General features: G+C 37.9%; 1 protein-coding gene across 1 annotated transcript in view; it reads left to right on the top strand.

The window, feature by feature from the left end:
- Positions 1–14,528, top strand: part of LOC150083254 (insulin-like peptide receptor) — a 503,669-nt gene that overhangs the window by 92,882 nt on the left and 396,259 nt on the right. The window contains exon 6 of the mRNA XM_090378451.1: positions 5,366–5,513. Within this exon, the coding sequence (XP_090234577.1) occupies positions 5,366–5,513 (148 nt within the window). The remainder of the gene's footprint in view (positions 1–5,365; positions 5,514–14,528) is intronic.

Below are 14,528 nucleotides of genomic sequence, written 5' to 3'. Positions count from 1 at the left end.
AAATCTAAGGCAGTGCAGTGCATCCAGTAGACAGAGGTGGCCAGTGCAATGCTGAGTCAGTTTGCTGTGACATAAGCACTGTGAAAACAAAAATGAGAGTAGGAGCGTGCTAAGGCCTAATGACTCTGATGGGTATAACAAACAACTGCACAGACATATAGATCAATCCAGTAACTCAAAATGTCATATAATGGGGGGGCTGTAACTTTCCAGGTATTTACTGGACCATATTGTGGGAGAGGTTGATCACTCACCCAGTAGCAAGACTTTTGTTGATTTATTAGATGATTGTTTCCTTCAGCATGTTGGAGAGGCAACAAGAGAAAGCAATACTCTTGATGTGATTATCAGCAGTGACCCATCGTGCATTAAGGATCTGCAAATAAAATAAGGCAGCAGTGATCACAATGTACTATTGTGGGATTTATCTAAGGATGTAACTGCTGTCAAGAAATCAGGAAATTAGAGATCAGGAGAAATCAGGAAAATAGAGAAGAATACAAAATGTGTAATAGAGCAGTTAAATGGAAAATTGCTGAATCCAAGAATGCAGCATGAGAGAAAAGAAAGAAAGATATTTGACAGCTCGTTAGGAGGAACACAATCATCTGAAGCTTGGTGGATCTTGAGAAAACAATTAATCTCAATTAAATAAACACTTTATCGATATGCCAACATGGGAAAGTCATTATAATAACCTCCTTAATGAAAGACAACCTCAATATCAGAACATAATTACCCCTCCACCAGTGGATAAAGGGAAGATAGAAATTACAAAACATCAAGTACTAGACTGTACAAAGTTAATGAAGAACAAAAAATCTCCAGGCCCTGAGAACATAGCAATTGAACTTATTAAATATGGACCACCAAGTTTAATCAATCTGATTGCACAGCTGTTCAAAAGATTTGTACAGCTAAGAAAAACACAGAATGGAAAATTAGCTATATATCATCCATTTATAAAAAAGGAAATAGGCAGGAAGCTAGGAACTATAGAGTCCTAAGCGTGAATTGCACTATGTCTAGATTGTACTCTATGGTGCTTCAGTTAAAATTGTGAGAGGAGGTAAAAGATAAGATTAGCGAAGAACAAAGTGGATTTAAGTCTGGTCACTCATGTGTGGACAATTTGTTTATTCTGCAGCAACTAGTGGAGAAAAGAAGAGCAAGCAATAAAGATACCTACTTTGCCTTCATTGATCTAGAAAAGGCTTACAACTCTGTTCCAAGAATGGCATTATGGAAATCCCTACAATAGATATAAATTGATCCAAACTTGTCGAACTGATGGGGAATTATACGATAATGATGTGGCGGTTATTAAAGTTGGAAAGTCTCTATTTAACCCACCCAATCTATCCAACAAAGGGCTGAGGCAGGTCTGTAGCTTATCGCCTTTATTGTTTAATGTTTTCTTGGAATGCACCTTGCAATAATGGAAAAAAAAAGCTGTTGTGGAATGACAGCACCAATTAATGACAGATATTTATGGAATCTCAATTTTGCTGATGATCATATAGCACAAGAAGCATATGATTTGGAATACATGTTAAGAAAACTGAACTGCATCTTACATATAACCAATGGGGCTTCAATATCAATTTCACAAAAACAGAATTTCTAAGACAGCAGAGCATCTAGACAAATTGTAAGTCACACAATCTATACATCTGAAAACCTGTTGACTTCTTCAAGTATCTTGACTGTATTATAACTAAGGAAGGACTGGGGAAAGAGGAAGTAAGCACACGAATTCACCAAAGTAGGAAGATTCTTTGTGTTCTCAATGCTAAATGGTGGGACAACAATAACTCCCTTAGAATGAAAAAACGTATCGGACAGTTCTTAGTGGAATCAGTACTTTGCTACACTGAAAGAAGATGACAAAAAGAAGCTTAGGGCCCTAGAGATGGACTACCTTCATCAAAGTGCTAGTTTCCAAGCTTGAGAGGGTTGGAAATTAGAAGGCATTTGCATGCAAATGAAAATATTATAGAGCGAATTTAAATAGAAGGCTGAGATAGTTTGGACATCTATGCATGAATGAAGAGAGATAGCCTAAAATTTTATATGAGTGGACCACAAGAGAAGAGAAGATGAGGACACCCTAGAAAATCATGGAAGGAGGGTGCAATATCAGCTATGAGAGAGAGAAATTTGAAATTTTAAGATGCCCAAGTCTGGAAACTTTGTAAAATGGGAACGACAAGGCGATGATCTGTCATATAAGCTGAACATAGATAGAGACTACTGTCAAAGTCAAGGGAAAGGGTGTTTGCTTTTGTAAAGGCGGCTACAGTAGTCTCAGAGAGTTTTTAAATTTTATGCAATGGGACCAACTGATTAAGTTACCAACAGCAAATTGTAAGTGAGAAGCATCCAGGGATGTTATCGAAAAAGCCACTAGGTTTTTATGCCAGCCAAGAGATATAGTTCAAGGAATAGAACTAAATGGATGTCAGATGAACTGATGAGACTCATACCAGCAAAGAAAAATGAATGGAATGTGTATAAATTACCAGGTGATACAGATGCATACAGTATACAACAAATATTCTGTAATCAAGTCACAAAGGAGATTAAGCAAGCTAAGTCATATTATGAGGAGAAGTCTCTGGCAAAGAATGCAAGGAAAAGTGCAAAGACTTCTCTATTTATGTAAACAGCAGAAGCAAGGAGTTAAATCACATTGGTTCAATACATGTGAATAAATTAGCTGTTCGTGATCTGTTCAGGTTGCAGAAAACTGAATGGATATTTTGCATCCACATTTGCACAAGGAATTTTTTAGGGATATGGAAGCCAGAAGTGAATCAAATTGTGGCCAGGAGTTGAATGATTTTATGGTAAGAGGGGAAAGTGGAGGAGAAATTGTTGAGAATAAACATAAAAAAAGGCACCTGGAGTGGATGGGATCTAACCAATTATATTAATGGAAGTAGCAAAAGAGGTAAGCAAATGTTTAGTCATGATTATGAGAGCATCCCTGGATTCAGGGGTGGTCCCTCTGGACTGAAGATCTGCTAATGTATTCCCAGTCCAGAGAGGAGGGTAAAAGGTTACATGAATAATTAGAGACCTCTTAGCTTAACTTCTGGTCTGAGCAAGGGCAGCTCAAGGGTACATGATGCCCCTAGGCAACATTGACTGATGGTGCCCCTGTCCCACCACTTTAAATATTTTCATTTTTTAGAATGATTAATATTACCAATTTTCATCAAGGTTTATGGGGCATTGCCACTCCCCAAACCTTCCTGTCTGTGGTCACTGTGCAGTCACTGGCCATGACTACAAAAACTGCCAAAGTAAAAATCAGCAGCCTAAATGCTGCACATTTAGGCTGCTGATAGCAAGCCTAAAAGAAAGGCAGCATGGCTAACTGACTATAGTCATAGCATCAGGGACAAAAAATGTCCCTGTTATAAAAAGATGGTGAAACTCATGCAACCTAGGACCAACCATGGGCCAGATTGAAAATAGAAATGTGACTAGGGCTCTAAATCTTGTCCAATTGAATGTTCAAAGAGCAAGAACTGTTGTAGATCAAATCAAACTCAAATTAGAAGAAAATAATATAGATATCTTGGTACTCCAAGAATCCCACACATATGGGTAGGGTTCAAGGATACCTGTACAAGCCCATTCAAGCAAGCACTGACCATGAGAGACATTTTAGTGAAAACAGCAAATCTGTCCATCCAATGAACAAAACTGAGGAAGCAGATGTCTGGTGGTGCCCTGAACTGACTATACCAGAAGAAGGGTGTACCAGGTGAGAAGACACTTTCAAAGAACCAGAACATCTTGGACACAAAATGAGGTGGATGCACTGAGAAAATCATATAGAACTCTCAGAAATCACTATACAGCCCTCATGAGATATAAAGAAAAAAGAATCCTGGAGGTGCTTGGTGGGAACTACTGGAAACAATGACCCTTGGGGAGTTGTCTACAGAATAGTGACCAACAAGCTGCCAAGAGGAGATGTTATAGAAATAACTGTCAAACCAGATGGAACCCCAAAATTGTGTTGGGCAGAATCTGTGAACAACATCTTAGACAGTATCATCCAGGCTGGGGCTAGGGTCTATTCCCCTGCCCAGACTGACATCATGAAAAAAAATACTGATTATGACAATGACAATGCCAATGTAGAACCTCTGTTTATTATAGAAGAATTAGAAATAGCACTGTCTAAAACCAAGAACAATAAATGGCCAGGTTACGACTTCTTAGAGGTTGAAATAATAAAAAACAACTAGCAGAAATGGCACCTAACAAATTAATAGACATGTAACAATTGTATGATAGAGGGAATATTCCCAAAAATATGGAAAAAAGCTGTTTTAAGATTAATTCTTAAAAACCCTGAGAAACTCTCTTCTGATCCTAAATCATATAGACCAGTTAATTGGATTTTTAACTGGAATTGAATTTTTTTGTTAAGTTACAATCAGTTTAATAAAGATCTGATAAAGGTGTTTAAATATTGATCCTTTTGTAGAGCTTCTTAATATTTTATTACAAGTTTAATTTACTATTGTTTTAATCTGCTCTGCTTGTTACCTTTATCATAGAATTTTATTATTGTTTGTTTCTATGCATTTCATCTTATTTTGGAACTTCTCTTTAATATTGAAGTATAAATAAATAAATTGGACATAATTAGACATTACACAAACAACAAAAAAAAAACCTTTCTCATTTACAGGGCAGTTCAAAAAAAATTTGTATTCACCAGAAGTAGCTGTGATAGGTTAGCACATTATAGCCTTAGTTGCTGATGTAATTTATGTACCAATAAAACCCATAGAAGGTTGAAACAAACAATATATATTACACTTTTTCAACATAATCACCAGAAAAAATGACACATTTTTGCCAACTTTCAATACTGCAGACCAGTTTTGTAGAAGAACTCTGACTTCCTTCAAACCACGTGGTAGATGACTTTCATCAACCGGTGAAATACCACCACTTTGCTTATTGGAGGCTTGAAGTGGTGAAACCCATGTTTAGTCTCTAGAGCAAAGTTTCCGGCATCCCCCTCTCCCCATACTTCTCCTTCAACCCATGCATGGTACTAAGTACTATAGGTTTTGATACCTTTGGTGTTTGGGGTTTTCATAAAAAAATAAAAATAAAAAAATACTGCTTTGACGTCAGTGCTATTTTTTATATATTATTATTTCATTAATATATTTACTAAAACACTTTACCAATCGCAATTAAGGGTATTCAAGTGCTTCACTTCCATATGTGTAGTAATTCAAATTCAGAGTTATTAATATCGCAATAAATTCTGGATTTTGTTTTAAAGTGTATATTTTTAAAATATGCTTTAAATACATTTACTTTGTAGCTAATGTAATTAAGGAACTAGAAGAAAATTTAAACACCATTCAAGAAATCCATGGTTATCTCAAGGTGGCCCGTTCACTTCCTTTAGAATCTCTGAACTTTCTTAAAGATTTAAGAGTGATTCATGGAGAGCCACTAGATAAAAAAGAGTAAGTATTTTAATAATATATATTATTTTTCGACTTGTATTATAAAAAATTACACGTTCTGTAATGAAAAGAGTAAGCAGATGAAATTGAATTATTTTAGAAAAAGAAATCAAGAAATAACCTATTTACATAATACAAAAGTAAGGAAATATGAAATAAACTTGTGGAACATTTCAATGCATTCATTTCAGTCATGGGAATCTTTCTACTCTGACTGAAGACTGAGTGCTGATTATTCAGCTTTATGACTTGGGCTTATATTCAACTTAGTGGCAAATGCTATTATCAGTGGTTCTTCTTAAAGTGCTAATATCTTTTTAAATTGTAAAGTGATAAAACAAATCCACTACACAATTTGTATAGCTATATCTATGTGATCATGTGTTGTGAAGCTCTGCAGCATTAGTATTAATTTCTAGTCTACAATAAGACCCAAAGATGATTCTGGAGTTTTCTGAAAATACATGAGGCAGACAATCTGAAGACAGTATTTTCCTGCCAACAATACACCTTACAGGTACTTATTAATATGTGTTTTCTTCTCAAAAAAGTTCTGATAAAGCTAAACATATACTGTATAAAGGGTGCAAGTCTACCATTCAAAGTGGGTACAGCATAATGAAGGTCACAACATGCAATGATTGGTTTTGAGCCCTGTGTATGTTGTGATTAAGTAACTTATTCCCAAGTGATCTTTGCAAGTCTATTCTGCTTTCTTTGTGTGGCTATTTCTCATATCTGCCAGTCCTCCACTAAACAGAAATGAACACCTAAATGGGTTCCTACCTGAAACTCAGAAGCTGAAAAGGTAACAGAAAAGGGCACCATTTAATGTCTCAATAATATGTAGCACAGAAAGAAACAGTTATAAGTTTTGTGTATTTGTATTAGCATATGGTGCAAGAAAGCCCTAGGCTTTTGCTGCAATGGCAGAAAATAAATAAAAATAATTAATTAATTAAAAATGAAAATAATAGATAAACTAGGGGGCTCCACTCCTGCTCGCTTTGCTCACCAACCCCTGTACACACTTTTCTACATAAAATGTAGAGGTATGACGGAGTAAGTCAAATCTTTTCTACGTAAAACACACAGCTGTCAAAACGCATTGACCGATATCTAATCAGGAAATGACCTATGTAATTATTTACCCTGCCCACTTGTATCACATGAATTAATTGCCCTGCCCCCTTGTGTCACATGACATGCATCCCTCTTCTCCCATTGGCTATCCCACCATGCAGAATTCTCAAAGTTGAATAAATATCACTGTAATTATTTGTTTGCATTTACATTGGTAACTTAGGAAAAAGCCCTTTGCTTCGAGTTCCATAATGGATGAGGAATATTCTTGCATCCAAAAGAGCAGGACTAAAATATTTACAAAATTCTAAACTATTTACAAATATACAAACTAGATCAGGTCCCTTCAGCTGACATTACAGAGGTGATTATTTCTCTTACAATTGGGTGGGTGGGTGGGTGATGTTCATGGTGTTTTTTAGTGCTTGAATTACACTTAAAAGAATCTGAAAAAATTATGCTGTTTTTAATATTGGAGGACTTGATGTAACTCAGTGCAACCTGAATTGCTATTAGTTCAATGGAGAATATACTGAACTCGCATGACAATTGATAAGCTAATGAGATGTTTGGAGAAACTGTGGCAATTCCAACATGGGCATCATTCTTTGATCCATCAGTATGCACTTTGATGAAGTTGGGAACTGGTCCACTACTGCATTGTACAGTAGCAAGAAATATTCTCTATGTAATGCAGATTTATTCTATTCATGAAGGTATAAGTTGCATGAAGGTGGAGTGATGCTCTAATGAGCAAGGGAGAATGGGAGGGTATGTGCCACTTTGTCTAAGGCCAGATTTAATTCTTCTGAAAGATGCTTTATTGTCATACCCAAAGGACAGTTAGCAATACAGCGGTTTTGATATAACCTGCTGTGCTGTGATGTGAAAAGTATCTACCAGTTTGGGCATACTGGCATAGATCTAATTTTATATGCATAGTATAGTATCAGCTGTTGTCATCTGATTGAGAGAGGGAGTTCATATGCTTCAGCATATAAACTATGTATTGGGGACTTATGATATGCTCCTAAGGCAATGCATATTGCACAATGATAGATAGGATCAAGCCAGTGAAGGACACTAGGTCTTGCTGCACTATACAGTGGTGCTCCATAGTCAAGCTTCAATCTTATTAAAGCTCTATATAACCATAACAAAGTTAGGCAATCAGCTCCCCACTTAATTGCTGAGAGAACCAGGATGATATTTAGTTTTTTCTGTCAGGATAGTCTTTTAATATGCTCTAATGTGATCAAATGTCATTTCTAAGTATCGTAATCTGGGGTGAACCCATTGGTTGCTCATTCAGTTATAGTTCCGGATGTGGGTGAAGTTTATGTTGTGGCAAAAATGGACGCAAAACGTCTTTTGGAGACAAAGTTGAAAGCCACTGAATTGTGTCCATGAACTGATCTTATTTATTGCCCCTTAACTCTCTCTCTCAACAGTATTCATGTTTTTCGCATGATATGAAATGCTAAGGTTATCTATAAATAGTGCTGTATCAATAGTGTTTGGAAGTTGTTCAGTGATGGTATTTATTGCAATTAAAAAAGTGTAGCACTGAGTACAGAGCCTTGGGGACTCATTCTTCTTCTTTTAAGAATACATGGGATAACGAAGTTTTAAATCACACATGAAATGTGCATTTGTACAGGAAGTTCTGTATGGAAGTCAGGTTGTTGTTGGTATTGGACTTAATGACATGCTTGACAGTCAGGAGATGACCATGTTGATATAATTTGTGGAGTAGTAGTGGCATGTGATGCAAGAAAGCAAGCATATGAGCTTATGCGGCATCAGCCAAAAAAAAAAAAAAAAAAAAAAAAATTACAAAACAATCCCCTCTAAATATTTGTCCAGTTCCTCCTTAAATTTATTTAACCTATCAACTTCCACAATGACCGATGGAAGTTTGTTCCAGCAATTAACCACCTGCTGGTTAAAGGCAAATTTCTGCACATCTATTCTACATCTGTCCTTCCTCAATTTCAATTTATGCCCCCTTAGGTTCGTAATCTGAACAAGTGGAAGGATCCCATCAGAATTCAGCGTGCTCAACCCATTCAAGGCCTTATACACCTCAATCAGATTACCTCGCAGGTGCCTAGTCTCCAGCTGCTGCAATTTTCAGAAATTAAGCCTCTCCTGGTAAGAGGATCCCTTCATTCCCCTCACCAATCTTGCTGCCCTTTTCTGTACACGTTCAAGCAAATCTACATCCTTCCTAAAATGAGGGCTCCAGACCTGCACGCAGTACTCAAGGCGTGACCTGACTATTGCCTTATATAGAGGGACAATCACCTTCTTTTCCCTGCTAACAAAATTCCTATATATCATTGACAACACCTCATGAACTGCCCTGGCAGCCTGTCTGCATTGCTCAGAAAACTTCATATCTGACTGCACAATAACTCCCAGGTCTTTTTCATTTTCTACCACCTTAAGTGTAGTACCACACAGTTGGTACGTTTCTCTGGGGTTACTTCTACCCATATAGAGTATTCCATACTTTCATGTGGAATCATAGGCTTTACTGATATCAAAGCATACCATTACATGATTTTCTGATCTAAAGAATGCATTTCGAATGGAGTTCTCAAGTCTTACTAGTATAGCTAGTGTTGATCTATTTTGCCAAATACCAAATTATGCAGAATGTAGGAGATTAAAATTTTCAATGTACCATATCAGTCGATGGTTTACCATCTTTTTAAGAATTTTGCAAAGGGAACTGGTCAAGGCAATGGGTTTATAGCAAGTGGGGTTTGTTGGATCTCTATCTGGTTTAAGTAAGGTTAGGATTGTATCATGATGCCATTGTTTAGGGAATGTATCTTCTAGGTAAAGCTGGTTGAACAGATCAAGGAGTGACTGAAATGATTTTGCACTTAGTTCCTGTATCATCGAATAATGAATACTGTCTGGTCCTACAGCACTACGTGTAGATATTGACAGAGCTCTATGCAGTTCGTGGATAGTAAATGGTAGGTTGTATTGTTCATCCCCTTTTGACAAAAAGTTTAATTTTTTTTTTTTTGAAAATCCCAAACACGAGAGGCATTAGAACCTAAAGTATTTAGTACTGTGCATGTGCTGGAGGTTGGGAAAACAAAAGAAGATATTTGTTGACATTAGACTTGAACTTCTGTAGACTGTAATTTTCAGGAAATATATATGAAGGAAGGTTCCAAAAAATGGCAGTTGAATGAATAAATGAGGAAGATGAAAAGTTGGTTCTGTGAGTTTGAGGTTGGACAGTAAATGGATGTTGGCTGGTGGCAGCATGTGTTCAGACTGTTTTGAAAGAGAGGGTGGGAATTATAAAAGCCAATTCAGAAGAACAGTGCCCATGGAAGTATCTGTAGAAAAGACATGTAGCAGAAACAGGACATCTATGGGACAGAGAGTGGGGAGACTCGGTTACAGATGGGTGATTAATTAACCTAACTGCCATCTCCTGAATGGAATCTAGAATCCTGAGAGGTGTTGGGTGCACTGCCCGAGATGTGGGAACAATATTCCATGGTAGGGCAGATTTGCGATTTGTACAGAATGTACGGCTGTTTGGAAGAACAGTAACTCTGAGATCGAAAGAGAAAACCAAGTTTTTTAGATGCAAAGAAAGCAATATTTGTAATGCTTGTGCCAAGAGAGATTAGAAGTCAAGTTAATCCCTCAAAGAGATATATCATTTTGCATAAAAATCGGAGTGTCACCAAAGATGAGCATAGGAGCAGAAGAATCCTTTTTGCAAGATATAAGAGAAGGACTGAGTTTTAGAACGATTGAAATCAACTAAGTTATCTTTGTCCCACTGGAGAATTACCTGGAGATCGGCATTTAAGGAATTGGTAGCGGATATTCGTGAAATTGAAACTGATTGAGCAGGGCGAGGTATCTCAAACTGGACACAGTGGAATGCAATGTGCTATCATCAGCAAAACTATGGATAGGGTTTCCAGTCAATGGAAGAAGGTCATTAATATACAAGAGGTAAAGAGTGGGGGAAAGACCTGAACCTTTGGGGATACCAGCATCAGTAGAGAAGTTAGAAGATAGAGAGCCATCTACCGTCACCCTCAGTGAGCAGTCAGAGAGAAAACTGGATATCCAATTACAAAAAACAACAGTTTGCAAACCATAAGATAGAAGCTTTTATAGAAGACCTGTACGCCAAACATAATTGAAAGCCTTTGAGATGTCAAGAGCAACTGCTTGTGTTTCATTGAACTTTTCATTGAACTTTTCCATTGAATTTGTTCATAAATGGGTAACATAAGCCAGAATATCACCAGTGGATCTGTCGATCCACTGGTGATATTCTGATGGAATCCATACTGGCGATTGTTGATCAGACAGAAGGTTTCTAGGTAGTTTAAGAGTTGGTGGTTAATTATTTCTCCAGTACTTTAGAAAGAGTAGAAGTAATTGCAATGGAACTATAATTGTATGGGAGGGATTTGTCACCCTTTTAGGAACTGGCTGGATATGAGCAAATTTCCAAGCAGAAGGAAAAACACCTTTGGAATAAGAAAGTGAAAAAAAAGGCGGCAAAGAACAGGTTTTGAGAACAAGTGTAGAAATGCCAATGGGACCTGGAGCTTTCTTAGCATCGAGATTGGTCATATTCCTTCTGACATCCTTTTGACAGAAGGCCACAGGAGGAATTGAATGGAGCATGCTGGGAATGGTGGGAGGTGTTTTACCAAGATCCTTAAAACGAGTTGGAAGAAAAGTGTGATGCTAGCAGGTCAGCTTTATCCTTGGCTAAAGTTTCAATAGAACCATCTGGTTTTGATAGAAGTGGGATTAGAGATGGGCAAAAGTTGCGGCCAATAACTTTGACAAGAGACCAGAATGCTTGGCTACCATTAGGGAAAGAAGCAAGTTTTCTACTCTTAGCCTGTCCAAAATCTAGTTTAGACTGATTAATAATGTAGAGTACTACATATGGGAAACAGCAACCCCAGAGCAACGTATCAACTTTGTGGTACTACACTGACAGTGGTAGAGAATGAAAAGGACCTGGGGTAATTGTGCAGGCAGATATGAAGTTCTCTGAGCAGTACAAACGGGCGCAAGAGTAGCTCATGGTGTCTTGTCAATGATATACAGGAATTTTTCTAGCGGGGATAAGGAGGTGATTATTCCCTTGTATAAGGCAATGGTCAGGCCACACCTTGAGTACTGTGTACAGGTCTGGAGGCCTCATTTCAAGAAGGATGTAGAGCTGCTGGAACGAGTACAGAGAAGGGCAACAAGATAAGTGAATGGAACAAAGGGGTATTCTTACGAAGAAAGGCTTAAGTTTTGCAAATTACAGTGTCTGGAGACTAGGCACCAGCAAGGCAATCTGATAGAGGTGCATAAATGCCTTGAATGGTTTGAGCATGCTTAATGCTGATGGGATTCTTCCTCTTGCTCAGAATGATCACCTCAGAGGGCATAAATTCAAATTGAGGAAAGACAGATGTAGGATAGATGTGTGGAAATTTGCCTTTAGCCAGCGGGTAGTTGGTTGGTGGAACAGACTTCCATCCCTTGTCGTGGAAGTTGATAGCCTAAATAAATTTAAGGCTCAGCTGGACAGGTATTTCGGAGGGGTGAAGTGGAAGTGTTTTTTTTTTTTTTTTTTTTGTTGGCTGATGCTGCATAAGCTTGCTTTCTTGCATCATATACCTCTACTAATGCTAATGCTAATAACTGCTTTAGAATTGTTGCGAGCTCTGGTGTAGGCAAAAAATGAAACTGAAGAATTGGAAACAAGCCAATTGCGATATGCAACAGTCTTCTCTTGAATCGCCTTAGCACATTATTGGAAAACCAAGGTTTAGATAAAGGACAAGATTTTAAGGTTGAGTGTGGAATAAAGGATTCCATTCCTGCAAGAATAATTTCACTGACACGATCTGAGCAGATGTTGACATCAGGAGTTTTGAAACAGTAATCTGACCAAGGGAAAGAAGGAAAGAAATCTTGCAGGTTATCCTATTCTGCATTCTTGTAATGCCAAACAACACAAGGTTAGGAACAGCCATGAGATAAAGGCTCCATCGGAGAAGAGACAATCACCAAGTTGTGATCTGAGGTGCCTAATGGACCACTCACTCTGACCGTGTACTTAGAAGGGTTGTTTGTGACCAAAATATCAAGGGTGTTGGCTGTATCAAGGGTATTAGGACTGTCGGTATTCTGGTAGGTAAATGAACAATATGTGCAAGATCATTAGTAATTGCAAAAACCTCAGCATCATAAACAGCTGGGTTAGTGTGGCTAGAAAACAGAAGCCAGCTGGAGTTGTAGACATTAAAATCACCAAGGAAAATTACCTCACTGCTAGGAAAGTTGGACTGGAGAAAGTCAAGTTGCAAAGAGAGGAAGTCAAAGAGTTCCAAGTGATTAATTCAGTTGGGAGAACAGATGAATTTGACAGAATGAGGTAGAGAGATTTACCCACTTTGAGGTGAAAGGAATCATACAGTACATAATTTGGGCATCTGAGATAAGCAGTGGTTGAATCAACTGATAACTGTGGTTCTGTAAGATAAAGTACATGGGGTTTGGCAGACTGCAAGTGGAAATGGACATCATTGAGATTAGAACTGAGACCATGTATATTTGTGAAATGAACTAGGAAGTGTTTACGAGGTTTAGATCTTTTCACAGATAAGTTTGCCCTGTTAGTTTGACAGTTCATGGTGTATTCAGTAGTAAGAAAAAATTGGAGGAAGGGACATGCTCTATGAAGTAATTAAATTTTTGGATAGGGCGAACACATGGTAAGATATACCCAGATCCTTAACATAATGTGGCCTCAACAATGTTCCCCACATACACACTACTCGGACTCCCTCCAATCACTATCTGGCAGAGTAGAGGCAGCAAGATTATACACTAGCTGATCCAGAAGCCTCCTAGAGAGTTACCAATAGGTTCGGTCAGGTGTACCAACTAGCGGCCAGGCTGCAAATACCGTTTTAGAGTTGTACCCTCAGAAGCCTATGGCAGATATAAGTTAATCTGTAATCAGGTCACAAAGGAGGTTCGGCAGGCGAAGGCAGATTACGAGAAATCCTTGGCAAAAGATGCTAAGAAAAACAGCAAGGATTTCTTTACTTATATAAACTCTAAAAGGAAGGGGATGAATCTGATTGGTCCACTGGATATGGATGGTTTGGCTGTTTATGATCCTGCTCAGATAGCAAACAAACTGAATGAGTATTTTGCATCTACATTCACACATGAAGAGGTATTAAGGTTTGAAAATGGCAGAAGGTTATCAAATTGTAGCAGGGTGCTTAATGATTTTGTAATAACTGAGAGCAAAGTGGAAGAGAAACTGTTCAAGTCAAACGTAAGAAAAGCACCTGGGGTGGATGGGATCTATCCAGTTATATTAAAGGAGGCGGCAAAGCAACTAAGCAAACCTTTAGCCATAATTATGAGAGCATCCCTGGACTCAGGGGAGGATCCCACAGACTGGAGATGTGCAAATGTATCCCCAATTCACAAAGGGGGATCGAAGGGTGACACGAGTAATTACAGACCAGTTAGTTTAACTTCTGTTCCGGGTAAAATAATGGAGTCGCTGGTTAAAGATGCATTGCAGGATCATCTAGACAAGACTGCAGCAATAATTCAGACACAGCATTGGTTTGTTAAGGGAAAGTCTTGTCTGACAAATTTGATAGGATATTATGATGTGGTTACAAAGGAACTGGATGCAAAAAATAATTTTGATATCATATATTTGGATTTCAAGAAAGCTTTTGACACTGTTGCGCATGGAAGACTATTGTACAAATTGGAGCAGAATGGTATTAAGGGTAAGTTGTTACAATGGATAAAAGGATGGTTAAGTGCGAGAAGACAGAGGGTGGTAATCAATGGGTGCTGCTCTTCTTGGACTAATGTTATTAGTGAAGT

Source organism: Mastigoproctus giganteus, chromosome 7 (assembly GCF_048544385.1).
Source record: "Mastigoproctus giganteus isolate SK-2022 chromosome 7, ASM4854438v1, whole genome shotgun sequence".
NCBI lineage: Eukaryota > Metazoa > Arthropoda > Arachnida > Uropygi > Thelyphonidae > Mastigoproctus > Mastigoproctus giganteus.
This window is presented reverse-complemented; position numbering and strand designations above follow the sequence as displayed.